This window comes from Xiphophorus hellerii, chromosome 6 (genome assembly GCF_003331165.1).
Source record: "Xiphophorus hellerii strain 12219 chromosome 6, Xiphophorus_hellerii-4.1, whole genome shotgun sequence".
NCBI lineage: Eukaryota > Metazoa > Chordata > Actinopteri > Cyprinodontiformes > Poeciliidae > Xiphophorus > Xiphophorus hellerii.
In genome coordinates, this window is record NC_045677.1 from 3676053 (window position 1) to 3694166 (window position 18114).

An 18114-nucleotide genomic window follows, 5' to 3' on the forward strand; every position below is an offset into this window, starting at 1 on the left:
ACGGTCTTTGGACGACTTGGTTTGCCAATGAATCAGTGCTCAGATGTTCTAGTTTTGAGTAATTCCAGAATTTAAAATGGTTCATATTTTCTTAAACATCCTCTTTTTTTTGTCCAATTTATGCCACTGAATTTAAGAAAAGTAGCAACTCCCACAAAATTATCAAATTAAAAACACAGGTCAAACAAGAGTTTTACTTTTTTATTCAGATGTCAAAATGTATTCACCTGGAAGTTCATAAAAAAAGAATTTTAAGTTAGATTGTATCTCCCAAGTTTATTTTCCAGAAAATAAACTTGGGAAACTACGCACGGCAAATGTTTTCAAGGTTAGCAAAAAAATGCTAAAGCGCTGAGCCAAAAGGTAGCTCAGATATTAGCTCACTGGAGCAAGTGTGTCCAGGATTAAATTACACACAGGTGGACTTTTGTGATTGGATGACTTCTGAAGACATTTTGTTGCACTAAATTTTATTTAGGGGCATCTGAGTAAATACATATGCACATTTTCTGTTTTATCAGTACTCGTTCTTTTAAGTCACTGCAGGACCTTAAATAAAAAAACAACTAGCTAAAGTTTGCACAAAAAGAGCTTTATCCACACTCTGTCATCTAGCAGCATTTCTTCATACTGGTTATCAGTCAGGGAGTCAGATATTTGCTTACAGTGCTGACTAACAGTCAGGCAACATCATCGACCCCTGGTGTGAAGAAAGAATTTGATCACTGGACAAAGTCCTTGAAGCTAATCGATGGTGCTCTCTCTCAGCGTCTCATTGCTACATTGAGCTTTATCAGACTCTTTTTCCAAAATGTGCTCCCTAACCTCACCATTTTCCTCTTGAAACTGCACTTTAACCGTCAGGGGAGAGCACTTTTCCACGCTGCACCTGACGACCACGGTGTCGTTAGATACTTGCAGGCTGCAGGAGTTCAGCTCAGGCATCCGGTCTGCCGGCAGGTGACAGACCAACTGATCCCTGCTGATGGAAACCAGGGTTCGTTTTCTCAGAGAGTCTGGCCTCTCGCAGGCCACCAGGTCCGACAGCTCCACGTCCTGTAAGTTCTGCATTAACCAGTCGTGAAGGTACCACAGCTGGCATTCGCACCTCCAGGGGTTCCCGTGAAGCCTCACCGTTGGCCGCAAGATAAATTGATCGAAAAGTCCCAGCTGGAGCGTCTCCAGCTTGTTGTCGGACAGGTAGAGCCTCTTAAGTAAAATCTGGTCCTGAAACAGTTTGGAGTCCAGCTCAGTCAGGCTGTTATTGTGGAAGTTGATCACCTCAATGCTCAACAGGTTTTTAAAGATCCCTTCAGGCAGAGAGGTGAGCTGGTTGTCAGACAGGTCCAGGCTCTCCAAGAAGGTTAGATTTCTGAAAAGGTTTTCTGTGAGGCTGGAAAGCTGGTTGTCCGACAACGTGAGATCTGTCAGTGAGCTCAGGCTCTCCAGAGACAACTCAGTCAGTCTGTTGCCTTTGAGGTTCAGCTCCGTTAGATTTGTCGGCTCTCCTCCGAAGACTTTATCGGCGAAGACTGTCAGGCGGTTCCCACGGAGGTTCAGCACACTCAGGTTTGCCAACGCAGAGAAGACGCCGTCGTCGAGCTGCGCTATCCCGTTCCACTCTAGGTGAAGCTCGGTGAGCTGCGAAGTGTTGCGGAACGTGTCAGACGTGAGGTTGCCAATGAGGTTGTTGCCCAACTTCAGAATCTCCAAACTGGCCAGGCCAGAAAAGGTCTCTCCTGTGACTTCTTGGATTCTGTTTTGGGAGAGATCAAGAACGCGCAGCGAGCTGAGGTTCCGGAAAAGGAACGGAGGTAGATCTGACAACACGTTGCTCTTCATCTGCAGAACCTCCAGCTGTGTCAGAGGGTCAAACAGCCCAGGAAGTATTGTTTTCAGGCTGTTATAGTTGAGCAGCAGTTTGGTTAGCCTCTCCTGCTTGGAGAAGGTTCCCAGGTAGAGATGATCCAGCAGGGAATTCCCGCTGATCTCCAGCTCCTGGAGCTCGGTCAGATCCTCAAACGCGCTCAAGTGGATACTTTTCAGGGCATTGTTTAGGAAGATGAGCTTGGTGAGCTGTGGGCTCTCCATCAGCGAGTGGGGAAAGAGGTACGCCAAGGAGGACGTCATTATAATAACCTCCCTGACCTGTCTGGAGATGTCCCTGGGTAAAGTCGACATCCTCTCATCGGCACACAGCACTTGAAGCTCAGTGAAGCATTGGCATTTGTATGGACAGGCACTGATGCCTATACGGCAGAGAAGCAGCATCAAGAGAGTCCGACCCAACTGTCTGTCCATGGTTACTGCAAAAACAATGTGAAGGAAGAATGTAAAATAACAGATTTAAAGACATTTGATGGGGGTGGATATATTAAACTGCCACAATTTCTGTTCACCCACAATTCAATCACAAAAGAACCCGACTTTTCCAATAAAAGTCAAAAGAATTCCAACGTACCTGTGTGTTACGGCGATTCCATAGCACTGAGATAAATGTGCGGGTGGATCGGCAAAGCAGCTGACGCAGACTGCAAACAACAAGCCTGACTTAGGAGAGATAAAAACCTTTGGACAGCAGCCTGGGTGCTGCCACGATTTCATCAGACCAACATCACAAAAGGTTACTGCTGAGATAAGTGGACTGTTAGTTTCAGCAAAACAAAACAAAACACAGAGGTTTAGTAAAACAAAGCAAACAGATTCAAGAGAAAAGGGTTTTCTCACTGTGTCAGATTATAGTTCCAGGTCACATCATAATACGTCAAGAAATCTATTCATGTCAATAATTCAGTTAAAATCGAGAACCTCATAATAGTTCCAATATTTATGGATACTGATGTCAAGTAGGGATGAGAGAATTAATCAGATGAATCAATTATTGAAATAATCAGCATCTAATTTAGTATTCAGATGACCGTTTTCTGGAGAATCCAGACCCTAAAAAGACAAAACTGTACAAAAAAATAGATCCATTTTGAATTTAAGATGAAAACCCTTTTTTTTTGTCTGTAAATATGTTCTATCCAGAACGCCTCAAGTGGCAGTTTTACTTTCATCTGGTTCAAATTCTATAAAAAAAAAAAAAAAATTCTATAAGCACACTTTACTATTTAATTGCTAATGGGCTAATGCAAAAACCAAAGATCAACCCAAAACTGCATTGACATTAAGTCCAGCAGAAAGGGTTGATGTTTTCACTTGTAGATGTTAGAAATATATTTTTTTTAGCTGTAGATGCTTCCTTTTCTACAAATGATCAAGGATTCACTAAACACATTCTGACATTGCATTTTAGGCAGTTAAAAGTTTGTTTTATTATTTAAGAGAGGAAATTAAATATGTAGTGGCACTCTGCGTCCCAAAAGTTAGTTGTACCACCTTTGCAGTTTGTCTAACAACAAATATTTGAATCACTCGACTGAAACCAAGTCTTCTTTTATGATGTTTACTTAAAGAACTCCAAAAGTACACTTACAGAAAAAAATGAGAGGCTCGGTACAGATCGGTCAAAAAATTGTGTTGCTTCCACCGTATCCAACTGCAATCTGACCTCAAACGTGCATACGAGCAATGTTAATGTTATGCATTACGTAGTGGAAGCCAAAATTACTTTTCACAATAAAAGTATCCCTTTATATTAACTAAGTTATACATTCCAGAAAATATACTCATCATGAATTTCTTAAAATTAAATTAAGCATATTTATACATTTTTAATCTAAATTATTATTCTATATGAATTCCCCATTAACTGGCTCTTACAAAATATTTGTTAAATTTTATTTTACATCTATTTTTGATATTGTATAAAATATGCGTTTTTTTTAAATCCAATTGCTCAGAATCTTGTCAGAATACAAGATTAGCAAAATAATCATAAGTTGCAGCCCTAATTTTGGGCATTTTGATAAATATGTTTTACTGCTAATTTAAGTTATTCAGAAAAACGTAATATTACATACGACTGAAAGATTTTAATATAGTAAGCCCTCTAAAAACTATGTCCATGTACAGTACAATATTATCCACTTAGTACTTGGTCTGGGTTCCTTTAACATGAATGATTGCTTTAATGCAGAGAGGTATCGAGGAGATCAGCAGAGGATAGAACACAGTAAACAAAACGGGGCTGAGAACGGAGCCTTGAGGAACCCCATATGTCACGTTTGTTTCAGATTTATAATGACCAAGTCAGACCTGATAAGAGCAGAACCAATCAGTCTTCCCTGTGACTATACAAATCACAATATAATATAACATTCATACAGTAAAAATATATATAAATTTGGACTTATATAATATTTGATTCTACAAAGAATCTGAATTTTGTGTTTTCATTTATCTGTAATCAATAACCGTCAAAATAATGAGAAATAAATTACTCGGCATATTAAATATAAACTATGTGTTTGTGATATGTTAAGGTTTTAATTTGAATGATATTCTATGAATATTCCTATAATTGCACAGACTTTGGAGATTGTGTAGCAAACCCCACTTATGTCTGAATGATATTTTATTGTTTTTTTCTCCAGTTTAAGGATTTTAAGCAATTCCCTTCATTGCAGTAGAAGCTCAGGTCCACATAGTGTCACCATTTTTCTTCTTCACTGGATGAAAGGCAGTGAGAGTCCTGGATCCTCCCTTTTCCTCCAGGTTCTTACCAAGGGAATGCACAGCTGCATACCTGTTGTTTTTTTTCTTTTCTTTCTGTGATCCACAGGGAAAGAACATCAAGCCAGGTTCCAATCTTTAAAAACTTTCTCTCTCTACTTCACAGCATTTGTTTCATCCTTCTAAAGGTCAAAAAATGCCAAACTCTGGAGTTCAGCTTCTTGGCTTCTCCCTGGCCTTCCTGGGCTTCGTTGGGACAATCGCATGCACGGCCATGGTGGAGTGGAAAGCTTCGTCGTACACGGGGAGCAACATCATCACAGCTCAGGCCATGTATGAGGGTCTGTGGAAGAGCTGCGTGTGGCAGAGCACCGGGCAGATTCAGTGTAAAATCTTCGACTCGCTCCTTCAGCTGCCACGTAAGTTTTAGCGATGCCCTCCTTAGTCAGATTGCTTTACTGCAAGCTCTAAAGCAAAGTAAAATATTTTGTTTTACGCTGATTCCAAAATTTGGACAATTAAGTTTAACTGGTAGGAATGTTACATGAAAATATAGTAGATTTATGCCTCATTTTGGAATACATACAGGCTGTAGCATCACAAAAGACGTCCCACTGAACATCAGGGACATTTTGATATCTTCAGGAACACAAACTCTTACCAAGTTTAGTTTCCAGTGCAAATATCTAAGTACACTTGAAATAAGACAAAACTAAGTTACAAACAACTTTTCAGCAAGAAATCTGAGTTTGTTTTAAGTCAATAATTCCGTAATATTGATGGAAAAAGTATTAGTTCCACTGGCAGATTATTTCACTTATAACAAGTTTTTAGTCAAATAATCTCGTAGTGGAACTAGATAGATAGATAGATAGATAGATAGATAGATAGATAGATAGATAGATAGATAGATAGATAGATAGATAGATAGATAGATAGATAGATAGATAGATAGATAGATAGATAGATAGATAGATAGATAGATAGATAGATAGATAGATAGATAGATAGATAGATTTTTTATTAATTATTTATTATGTTAACTATTGAGATAGTCAGTAAAACTATGGAATTTAGCATTTTCAGGTTGTCTGAATGAAGGATTATTGGTTTTGAGCAATCTGATGGCCAATGGGAGGTAATCATTTCTAATGTGACTGAATTAAAACTATACTCCAAAGTATTGTTTTATTCTCCAAAGTGCTGGAAAAGACCTGCAAGTCAGAAGCCCTGTATGGCGGAAGTTCCCAAAAACGACGAAACAACCAGTTATTTGCTTCAGAGAGGAATGGATTGTTTTTTGTTTTAAATAGCATTATCATTTGAAATCTACAGTTTATATGTAAAGTTTTGTCTGATACTAAAATTTGATTGAAGATCTGAAACATTCTTCAATGTTGCTGTGGATATGTGTGCCTCCAGCGAACATACAGGGGACCCGGGCGCTCATGTGTGCAGCCATCTTGCTCTGCTTCGTTTCCATGATGGTGACGGTGGTGGGCTTGGAGTGCACCACCTGTATGGCAGAACAGCCGCAGCAGAAGTCCAAGGTGGCTCTGGCTGGAGGAGTGATCTTCATAATAGCTGGTGAGAGACTCGACACAATTTGGGTTTTTTGAGTTTTTCATTAAGAAACATTTTAACGAATCGACTAGAAAGTCTCTAGTAACCCTTAAAATACAGTATGTGTTAAACAGTGCTTTGCATGCAGTTCAGTGAAATAAGTGCTTAAGTGCACTACACTGCAGCCAGTATTTTAACTCAGCTCCATCACTTAATTAATAACAGATAAGATCATTCATCTACAGAATCAGTTTCTTTCATTCTAATCTCTCCACCTGACTCTGTAGCGGCGTTTATGTTAACCATAAAAAATTTAAATTCTGAAAATAACTGGACTTAATGTAAATAGGACAATTTCAAATAACAAAACAACACGTTTTTTAATAAAAAGTTGTTGCTCTAGGATGACGTATTTTTTAAATAGATGTTTCACAACTGCAAAGGAAACACTTTTTTTAACGCATCCCGAGTCACATGATCAACAACCGGATGTTACTACTGGTGGAAGCAGTGAAGAAGACAACAGGAAGTAGTGGCAAAATGATGGTTTGTTGAATGTGCCGATAGATGATTGGCTGACAGATGACGAGCCAATGATCTATCAGCCAGTTACATCTCATGTAACTGTGTATTTGAAGAAAGACTTTGAAATATGTTAAAATGCTCTTTTTTTTTTTTTAGGAAGGTTAGCTTTTTTGTAAGACCACGTTATGACAAAAATAAAGCTTAAAAAATGTGCAAAGTCATTTTAGGCCTCAAAAATCACAACAACACATTGAAATATCCTGGAGGGACTTCATAAAAATATGAACCATTTAGCTTTTAGCTTTTGAGAAATACTTTATATTCTTTCTTTTGACGTTATAATTTAGCAAGTTGAACCTGGATTATGGAAGAATGAATTCTGATCCGCCTTTCCTTGCTGCTGGTTTTCCAGGTGTGATTGCCCTGATTGGAACATCCTGGTACGGCCACAGAATAGCCCAGGACTTCTACAGCCCATTAACTCCCACTAACTCCAGGTAAGGAGCTCCTCACTCATTTACCCCCAAAGCTCCAAAGAAGGTATTACTAATCACAACGGATAAGTTTTAATAAATGAAGCTAAATATTCAGCTCCAAATTAAATATTCAGCTCACAAATATTTAGATCTAGACTAATTATTAAACTCCAAATGAAATATTTAGTAAACTAAGTAAGGTTTACTTACTCATATTAGTTATATAAGTAGTTCTAGATGTTGGATGGATAGCATAAAATCTGAAAATCTAAAGTTAATGAGAGATTAACTGTAGATTTAATGTTAATCTAATCTTAGTTTGTTAGTAAACTAAGTTTATATTAGTTATGTTATGGCAAAAATAAAGCTTAAAATATGTGCAAAGTCGTTTCAGGCTGCAAAATGACTTGTGGCCTGATATAAACTAAACAACATTAGTTTATATTAGTAACTAAACTTTATTTATTTTACTAAATATTTACCTCTAAATTAAATATTTATCTTACAAACTAAGCATGTAGTAAACAACGATAAAAATATTTAGCTTCCAACTAGATATTTAGTTAGCCAGCAAAATGTTTAGTTTCAAGCTAAATATTTAGCTCTGAACCAAACTTTTAGAGCTCAGCTAAATATTTAGCTAACTTACAAATTCACTTGTCCATAGCTGGAAGTAGGCTATCAAAATAAAAGCTGGGTCTTGCAAAGCTTTTTATAAAATCCTCAACAGCATCAGTGTCCAAAGCCTAATCGGAACTGTTGCAACTGGATGTGCTGTTGTTCATTTTTTATTATCATTCAGTGCACAGACGTCTAAAACCGTATGCTTTGCAGCGTCACGGTGATCTGTGTTATCCACAGGTATGAATTCGGGTCTGCCTTGTACGTCGGATGGGGAGCGGCCTGCATGTGCATCATTGGTGGGGGCTTCCTGTGCTGCATGTGCTCAGACAGGGGCTCCTCCGAGAAAGGCCCCCGCTACCCTCCGTCCAGCTCTGCAGGAGGCAGAGGCTACGTGTGAGGAGGAGCTCTGGCTCTGCAGCCTCTGCTAAGGCACCAGTCCACCGGGATATACAGCTCTATGTCAATAAACGGCATGTTTTCTATTTCTTTGTTTTGTCCAAACGTTATGGAAATCCAAAACTATTGTTTGAGTTTTAACGTGACGTCCACTTCTTTTACTGTAATGGGTTTTTTTTAGAGCTGATGTAAAATGTAGGGAAGGGAAGTGTTCTTTCATCTGAATTTCTTGATTTTTTAAATTATTATGATTAAATACAAAATAAAATCTGAGAAACATTTCCATCTATAAGTGTGTCCTTCTGTACTAGTGAATTAAAAGGAACACCAGATGTATTTTTTTTTTTAAAAACTGCCATCTAATTCCTGTTTTTACATGGCTTATTTCCCAAATCCAAGTACTCAATATCAAATATCTCTCTAGAGAAATATCTGTAGGAGAGGTTTTATCTCATGACCTTTCCTACAACCTTTTGCATAGTGTAGACAGCTGTACATGCCTGGAACATTCAGGCTGTATGCGAATTTTAATAAAATATCCAATAAATAATTAAAACTTTTTGTGTGCAAATGGCTGTTGATGTGCAAATCTATGTTTAAAGGGGCAGTAGTATGTGTTTTTCCAGGCACATAGTGCCATCTATTAGCACAATCAAGTAATTTTGTTACCTTCAGTTGTTATAAAAATGCTGTGTATGTCAAACATGACTTAGAAGAAACTTGACTTCCCAACATGACATCTTGAAATTGGGCCTCTGTCTCTTTAAGAAACTCCTACTCTTTCTGAAGCTCTCCCTTCAGGAAGTCATCACAACATGGCTCCTCTATTAACCCTGACAACGTTTTTACCAGCATTGGTCGCCATGGGAGATTTCTTAAACATGTACAAAAGAATCAAGGTAACACTCCAGGTATGTTTTGATGATGGAATAACATCACAACATGATGTAAAGTAAAAGAAAAAAAGTCAATTTTACATAAGATTTTTTATTTGTCATTATCTTTCAAGAGTATAACAAAATTGGAGTGGTACCCTGATTGATGAACAAATAAAGTCTTTATCAGTTATTAAGGTGCATGTCAAGAGGGATACTTACTTATTACTGTTGACAAAAAGGCTTACACAAATAAGTATGTCAAGCATAAAATGCAGGTTAAAAATAAGATAGATAAAACAACATAATCACAAGTTATATAAAACCAGAAGTTCAATTCAATTCCGTTTCTAAAGCACCATTTCACAACAAATATTGCCTAAAGGCACTTTTCCAAAAACGTCATTTCAGTTCAGTCACACATACATTTCGATTGGTCCTCGTTGAACCAACATTCTACTGGGTAAAACCACATTCTGCAACATCAAAAGTCTGAATAGAAAAAGTCACCGACACAGAGGGTCATGTTTTAGTGTGAGGTTAACATCAATGACTCCTTCTGTGTCAAACAATACTTTGAAAATGAAAAGTAGATTTGTTGTTATAAATCTTCAATCTTCAAAGTTGTAAATATGTACCAGCAGATTTTTAAAGGCTTAGAAATCCTTAAAACAAGACTTTTTATTATTTGCTGCCATGGAGTCAAATCTCAAACCTATGAACTTTATGTGACCATAGCAACATAGTTTGATTATAAAACTCTCACTGAATGCCTGGTTTATGGGGAATGACTTAGATTTTCGACTGAAATGCTGTTTTTCTGCCTCAGGCAGTGAATCTGCTGCGTTTATAGAACTAACTGTTTTTGATAACATAACATCCTCAGCTTTGTCTTTGCAGTGTCTTCAGATTGTGCCCTTTTCCACCGACTCCCTTTTTCTTTTGTACCTTTTAGGTTGTTCTGATGTGTTTTCCAGCCCACCACCTCCCTGTTCAATATGACCTTGAGCCAGCAGAAGAGGGAAGGAATCGGTTGAATGCAAACATCTCCACGCTTTTAACAAAAGTGATGTGGCAGATAAAATCATGCAAAAACAAACAAACACACATCTTTTAATATTCTTCGTCTTTACGTTGTTGAGATTTCTGGTGACGCTTAACGGGAACAAAAAGGTTTACTTTCAAAGGATTTGTTAACTACCCTAAGAACAGGTAAAAATGTGTCGCCTGGAGGAATGTCCTTCACCTGGAAACCAGGGGGGCGGGGCCTGCTGACAGACCAGATGTTCCAACATGCCTGTTCACTTCAAGAAACATGTCAGGAGACATTTGTTGCAACATGAAAGAATGACATGCTATGGCGCCCAAAGTATGCTTTAATTATCTGGAAGAAAAAGCAGGAAGAGTGTCTGAAGCGAAGGTTTTCCTCCTCCTCCCTCTGACTAGAGAACATCCAGCCTGGTTGTTTGGTGCGTCTTAATGGACTCTGTTTTCTATATCAATGTGATGATGCTCTGATGGGCTGGTGGAGAGTTTACCTTTGACTGCAGGAGAAACGCCACCGCAACACTGGACAGGAAAAGTTTGGAAAATTTAGGGGAGTTCCTAAATCCGCTCCAAGTGTTTTAGACAACACTTGGAGCGGAGAGAGGGCGCCACCATGTGGTCAGGCTTCATTAAACCTTTCATTACAGTTAAAAGTCTACAAGAATCTTTGATAGCAAATATTGTAAAGGTGAACACACACTGTTTCCACAGTTAGGTATTAACTTCTTACATTTTTGGGGAAAAGAATTACTTTTAGGAACATTTTTACTACGCTGTGCTTTTTACTTTTACGTGAGTGTTTTTATTATGAAGTATCACTACTCCGAGCAAAAACTTCTGGATGCTCTACCCTCTGTGAGAAACTTCACTGAATGAAGAACAAACTTATCTTAGAAAAAATTCACCAGACACACAGTCTTTGTTTAATGTCGACAGAAATTTATTTGGAAAAATGTTTTTTTGTTGTTGTTTTTTTTTGCCTGATTATGTTATTTTGTAATAATATTATTTATATAAATTATTTTTATTTTGGTCTTTAAAATACCAAAATTTCCACATTACTATATTTTGGTCTATCTGATTAATTTCACTTGAGCTAAAATAAGTAAAAGTAGCTCTGCTCTTACTTGAGTATTTTTAGTTCTCTACCATCTGGCTGTTTCCGTGACAACAGGTTCAAACTCCCATAAATTTCACTTCCAACTTGTGGAATACACTAGCATGTATTTGCTAATTTACATTTTCTAATGAGAACTAAAAGTGGTATCATATCATAAAAAACACATTAATTATTAAAGATACCCATTCACAGAAATAGAAAAATACAGACATCTAAATGCACATAAAAAAGAGAACATAAAAAAATCTAGATGAAGCTAATAATGAATAACAGAACCATAAATTAGATCATGATTTATGAAAAATATTATGTATTTAGTTTATTAATCAGAAGGTAAAAATGTGTTGTTTTTTTTTGGCCCAGTAGAATTGTCTTTGCAATTTTTAATTAAAAAATACAAATAAAAAATACAAATAAAACTGAATTAAAATGAGTAAAATATAAGAAGAAAATGGATAATACCCTCAGTTACTAACCACAGGAAATACGTTTTACATGTTCATGACAAACTGTTTTGTCAAAACACCATAAAGTGTAACTGAAATATAGTATCTTAAACCTAATTTTGAAGCTATGAGATTTTTCTATAACTTAGAGGAGTAATGTAGGGCGGTGGCCACTAGAGGGAAGCAGAATCTATGTTTCCACTTTTTATGCTTTTTTTTTTTCTTTTCACTTTCAAGGATCTCAGCAAAAAACAGGTAAACAGCTTGACATGAATAGATTCAGACATGTTTATTGGTATAAAATTGAACATTTTTTGGCTCATGAGCTGTTGGACAGAAGTCACACTGTGGGAGGTGACATTGGCAGAGGATGAATAATGGGCTTAAGAGGTGAAGTGATTTACTTTGAAGTAGATGAAGACACTTAGTTCCTCTCCTGGCCTCTCACTACATCTCCCAACACCAACATTGCCTCACACCGAGAGCTTTTCGTAGCAAAATAGAAAGTCTGAAAATGTGAAATGACAACTCAGAACTGGAGTAAACACATCTGAGGTGATAAATGTGTGAGCATCTTGTCACTGCAAAGTCTCAGCTGCTGCCATAATTCTGTAATAGGCTTACCTAGGTGAGTGGGCAAACTCTCCTCCTCTGCTTGCTTGCTAACATGTTCCCTGCTAAGCTAAACAAGAGTCAGAGGTAAAAGGCGAAGCTAAACATAAACAGTTCAGAGGGGAAAGGAAAAGGTCGACAGATTGCACAAACAGAGGAGCTCGGTGATCTATAACCCGCTCTCACAACTGACCTCTGGGCCTCTGTCATCAGCGTTTACTCTCATTTTAGGAAGCAACTTTGAATAACTCAAGTGAGTTCAGCCTGCATTTGTAGTCCAGGCTTCAATCCTGTTTCCCCCGAGATAACCAGCTGTTCTGTTCAGAATACACAAGAGGCACGTTTTTAATCTGCATTTCAGATTTTCTTCTAAAGAAGATGTGCTGCAGAATGACATTTTCTCTTTTGAAGGAAAGCTCAATGTAAAGACTGGTGTGATTTGAAGAGGCACGTACTGGATCGCATGCTCCTCTTCAATCACTGGAAAACAAAAAGATTTGTTGAAAAATGCAAATGAGAATCATATATGAAGAAATTTGTTTACAGCAAGGGTGGTCAAAGTGAGGCCTAGGGGCCATTTTTGGCCCCTGGACTCATTCGGACCACAGCTCAAGACTAAATTAGAACAAAACTGCGCTTTTAAAATCAAAATCTACTTACAGGAATGTTAGATGCAATACAAAATGGTCCCCTTTTCCAAGATTTCTGTTTTGGTTATATCGTCATGGTAACTACAACCATATTGAGTTATAGTCTAAAATCCACCTTGGTGTAAAGAGATTTGCTTTTATTTGCTGTATTAAACTTGACTAAGTACAGCAAGTGTTTTAAAAGGAAGACTGACCAAGATGCTGTTCTTATTGTTGAAAATAATAAAAAATGTTTTTTAAGTTTCTGTTAATCAAGCTTTAAATAATAAGCAAACTGGATGCTTTTCATTTAACAAGGAAAAATTATCTAAAGTTTAGGATCAACAATCCCAATCCTATGCAAACATCTGATTATTTGTTTTATTAAAATAATTCATGCTTAATTTATAGTTTAGCTGAGTTTTTTTTTTTATCACATTTTGGTCATTTTAGTTTAAAAAAAAAAAATTTTTGGCCTGCGAATAATTTTGAGCTAATGATTTTGACAAAATGTTTGGACATCCCTGGTTTACAGGCAGTTGCCAGAGCCTCTGACAGGCAGTCAAAGCAGTCAGTAAAGATCTTTAAACAGAGGAATCCACAGAGATTTCCTTTAAAGGTTTACCAGGCCTTCATTAGGTTTGATAGTCACATGTTGGCAAAAATGGTCTGAATGTGGACCAAATGACATGTTTCCATACATGGTGCTATGAAAAAGTTTGCTCCCTCACAGATTTTTGCTTTTTTGTCACATTTAAATGTTTCAAGTAATCAATTTACATTCAATTAGTTCAGTTAGAATTAATTTTAGAAAGCTGAGATATATTTGACAAGTCCAGACCTGTGGAATCCAGAAATTCCTCAGATAGATCCGGTCTGACATCATGAAGTAGGCTGGAAGATCTCAAATATTGTGCACCAAGCTGAAGAAATTCAAAAACAGGTCAGAAACAAAGTTTGAGGCATCCACATTTAAGTAGATGTCTACAACTAGTAGACAACAAGTAGTACTAGCAGTAGTACAAAGCCATTTTTGTGGATGTGGGTGAGAGTTATTATCCACAAATACAGAAAATGAAACAGTGTTCTGAGGAGTTTCTTTTGTATCAAAATTACAAAGAAGCAAATCAACGATCCATTAATGAACTCACAAAATAAAGAACAACATTCAAAATGAGCTAAAAAAGTAGCTAACAAACGAAATATTTATCTTGCAAACTAATTTGCATATTAGCTAAATATTTAGCTTGGACTTAAATATTTAGATACAAGTTTGGAGTATAAATGTTTAGTTTGGGAATTAAATGTTTTGTTGAAATATACATATACATGTAGTTTGAAAACTAAATATTTAGCACAGACTTAAGCACCTAGTTGGGAACTAAATATTTAGCCTCCTAACCAAATATTTAATTTCAAAAATGTGAATTTATGAACTAAATATTTAGCTTATGAATAATATATTTAGTTTGGAACTCTGATTTGTAAATGTATGGTGAAAATATGACTTTGAAAAATGAACACCTACATGTTTTTCTTTTTGATAAGCTAAATAAACCAAAAATATTGCTGTTAATTTTTTACTGTGTATGTTTACAAAGAGCACCCCATATTTTTCCTGTGGGTTAAGCCAGCAGCAGGGTGTTCCTCCTGCAATATATGACAGTACGCCTCAGTATGGTTCCAATCTGAGAGCTGCAGCTCTCAGATCAAAATAACCTGATCTGCTAATCCAATCACTCAACTGCTCTGACATTTGTTTCTACGTGGAACCTGTGCTGCTGCGGAATATTAACACACACTCCGTCAGCAATACTAAAGCAGCTCTAAGCGATGTGGGGTCAGCATATTTGCTTTTGAACTTAAACTAATTTTCTCAAGTTCTAGACTGCAAAAACACAAGCATCTTGATGCTGAGTTTACCATGTAATCCCCCGTAATCTGCCATAGTTCTGGAGGTACTTTCCCTCTCACTGCACTGTAACCCAGAGCAGAAGGAAGCACACACACACACACACCCCTACGCCCACACACCTGTATGAGTTGCACTTGTTAGACTGGATACAGCGATCATTTCTGATAAAGATGTTGCTGCCTAAAAGCAACAAAAGGGATCTGTTTGGATCATTTGATTCTGATGGAGCAAAATGCACTCAGTGGATGTGTGTCAGGACCTTTACATGTCGACTCCTTTTAACCAACACACCCCCACACGCGCACGCACACACACCAGCATTCTCAGGCCACGTGAGCCTTAACGGGTAGCTAATAAGCTTGGCGTGTCTTAGAGGTTTTTCTTCCAACTTAGCAGCCAGTCTAAGTTCTTAACGTACATGCTGGTTGTGTGTGAACCGTCTAGCAAGCCCAGCATGTGTACGTCCCCATAAACACCTTAGGAGTCAAAATGGTGTCGGAAACCACAAAGGCGTGTAGGCGTGTGTTTGTGTTTCATGCCATTTTTGTTTGATTTTTCCAATGAATTGGCCAGCAGTTCACCATCACTGACATTCTCTAACACCTGGATTCTGTTCCACACACAACAGATGAGGGTCTCCATGGGAACAGGGTCCTTTCCTGCGGATTTCTCAGGGTTTGCTGCTGCAAAAATAAACATGAGTTTCTCCATCTGCTGCCTCTACTGACCGCTGGGGAACAGCTGTGTTTGGTACAAAAAAAACACACACACACACGCCTACACACCCACACACACACTGAGCCTCTATTTTTACACCGTGTTCCAAATTATTATGCAAATGATATTTTCTCAGATTTTCTCTAACGGTCAAAGTAAGCGATGGTCAGTATAATTTTCAAGTCATGAACTATTATAATATAAATCAAATTTTACTGAACAAAGCTCCCCATGAGAACAGTATTTTTTTCAAACATAAAAAACTCAAAATGCACTGCTCCAAATTATTATGCACAGCAGAGTGTGTTGATGTTCTCTTTCTGATGTTGGATTTTCCTGTGATAGGTTGGTGACCTGTCCAGGGTGACCCTGCTTCTCACCCTTTGAGATAGACACCAGCACCTGTCACAACCCCACTAGGGTTGAGGGTTGTGTCCTGGAAGGTGAACGTCCACCCCAGCTTCAAACATTTTAGTCAAGTGAAATTTAATTGTTTAGGACATTTCAGCAACAAGGCAGTTCAAAGTGTTTTAAACCATAAAAACATAAACAGCAACCAATTATAAAACAAGCAATCAACATTACATTGTGTCAAATGCAATCAAAGTCATTGCTCCAATATGTCAATACCAAGTTTGCATCAGGGTTGGATTGATAATAGATTGGTAATATTCTTACTCCAGTTTCAGATTCCTTCTTGAAATTTTACTTTTAGGATTGTAGTTTCTCAACTCCACTCAAAAAAATTATTTTGATTTGCTCTCAAATTACATATATTTTTTGCACTTTGATTATTTAGAAAAAACGCACACAAAGTTGTTTTATTTTTTTATTGTTTCTATTGTTCTACTTGTCATGTTAATATATTATTAAAGTATTTCATTGACACCTATAAACTTTGTCCAAAGGTTTTAACAAAATAATTCAGAGGAAAAAACACAAAAACAGATAAAGGTCAGAAGTTTGTTGATGTATCAAACTTTAATGATAGAAAGTATCGGTATAGGTATTGGTGACAGTGGCCCTTAATTTAATTGGTATCGGATCAATACCAAAATATGCAGCATCACACACCTCGACTCCGTGTAGCAACCTGTCAACAATGGCTTTTCTTTTTGTAACTGAAGGTGGACATGCTGGATTTTTTTCTATTATGTTGCAAATTTGACTTGTTGTTTCCTTGCTGACCTGAGTTGCTCACTCAATGAGATCCATAAACCAAGAGGATCATTTAATGATGAAAACATCAAAGCTGCAATGCAACTTTGTTTCTCAATCCTGCTTTCTGTAGAGCTCTGAAATAAAATAAAAGATGATAAACTTCCTGTATCTAACTAACTGTTACCCATCTAATCATTTCTTCTTTTTCTACTGTAAAACATTTGTAAAGCACCCCTGCTTCTCAAGTTTTCCCCAGACCTCCATGTCACTGGCTGAAGCAGGTCATAGAAACTTTCTCAAACCTCAGATGAGATCAACCAAAATGTGGTTGGGGGAACTGCATCTCTCTGTGCTGCCCCCTCTTAAAGGGAAAGTTCAGAAGTGTGTACTTTAAAAGACACTGTCTTGAGCAGTGTTGTATAAAGTACTGAAATCTCAGAGTCAAGTAAAAGTACAAGTACCTCTCCAAAATATGACTTTGGTAAAAGTCGAAGTCACTGACTGAAATGTTACTTGAGTAAAAGTCTTAAAGTATTTGAAACTTCTTGTACTTAAGTATGGAAATTACTGTAAAAATGGATGTACTCAAGTAATGTAATGAAAAGTACAAGTAAAAAGTAAAACAAAGCAAATGCAGTTTGAATGACATTTTTTATATTTTGGTAAACTTGTCAAATACACTTAAAATAATGTACCCAAACCCAACCAAGTGCAGGCAAAATTAAACCTGCTAATAGATATACCTGCAGGCATCATTTAGTTAAGAAAATTAGGTGCTTTACCTATAGCACAAGGTTAACTTAACCTGCTTTACAACTGAACCAGCTTCTTAGTAAACCCTCCAGGACAGAAAATACAAAGTTTTTGTAAGCCTTAAGTTTTCCCTTCAAGTAAGGTCAGTGCTGAAAATGAGAAAAATAAATAGTACAGAAAATGCGGCCAACATGAAGAAAAAGAGCTGTTACGATTACTCTACTTCACAAATCAGTGAATCAGTCAATGCTACAGTCAGTAGGTGGTGCACACAGCTGGTCATTATGCAAAAGAAAAAAAGAATTGGGAGGGAAATGCAGCTTATTGGCATCTGTAAACCTGGTTTTGAACTTGCATGCCTTTCCTATATTCGTTAAATTTAGTCTAAATTGCTATTGCTATGGCTTCTGTCCCCCCTTGAACAGAGGAGTCTAGGTAGCCTGCTACAGTCAACATTAAGCCTAAGCTAAATACACCACGTGTGGAACTGAAACAATGCCAAACAAAGTTCATTTATGGTCAAGATTTCACAATACAGTAGTGCCTAGTGACCAAGCTATAGTTACTGAAACAGGAGGATTATAACCATTTCATAAGAAGTTACCTCGATGTGTTTCTTCAAGTTGGACGGGGAGTTT

The 18114-nt window shown here is 37.2% G+C and overlaps 2 protein-coding genes across 2 annotated transcripts; one reads left to right on the top strand and one right to left on the bottom strand.

Annotated features, from left to right (window-relative positions):
- Positions 1–180: 180 nt before the first annotated feature.
- On the bottom strand, positions 181–2999 carry LOC116721585 (carboxypeptidase N subunit 2). Its single transcript, XM_032565429.1, has 2 exons — positions 2462–2999; positions 181–2306 (listed from the first exon to the last, which is right to left on the bottom strand). The coding sequence occupies exon 2, from the start codon at positions 2299–2301 to the stop codon at positions 745–747; it is 1557 nt and encodes a 518-aa protein (XP_032421320.1). The 5' UTR covers positions 2302–2306; positions 2462–2999; the 3' UTR covers positions 181–744.
- A 1814-nt stretch (positions 3000–4813) lies between these two features.
- Positions 4814–8490, top strand: LOC116721626 (claudin-1-like). Its single transcript, XM_032565498.1, has 4 exons — positions 4814–5036; positions 6040–6204; positions 7118–7202; positions 8043–8490. The coding sequence occupies exons 1-4, from the start codon at positions 4814–4816 to the stop codon at positions 8200–8202; spliced, it is 633 nt and encodes a 210-aa protein (XP_032421389.1). The 3' UTR covers positions 8203–8490.
- The last annotated feature ends 9624 nt before the right edge of the window (positions 8491–18114 follow it).

Excerpts from the sequence above, each read along its gene's own strand:
- LOC116721585 (XM_032565429.1), bottom strand. The coding sequence starts at position 2,301 with ATGGACAGACAGTTGGGTCGGACTCTCTTGATGCTGCTTCTCTGCCGT.
- LOC116721626 (XM_032565498.1), top strand. The coding sequence starts at position 4,814 with ATGCCAAACTCTGGAGTTCAGCTTCTTGGCTTCTCCCTGGCCTTCCTG. Across the intron at positions 6,205-7,117 it reads AGTGATCTTCATAATAGCTG|GTGTGATTGCCCTGATTGGA; the intron begins GTGAGAGACTCG and ends CTGGTTTTCCAG. Across the intron at positions 7,203-8,042 it reads TTAACTCCCACTAACTCCAG|GTATGAATTCGGGTCTGCCT; the intron begins GTAAGGAGCTCC and ends TGTTATCCACAG.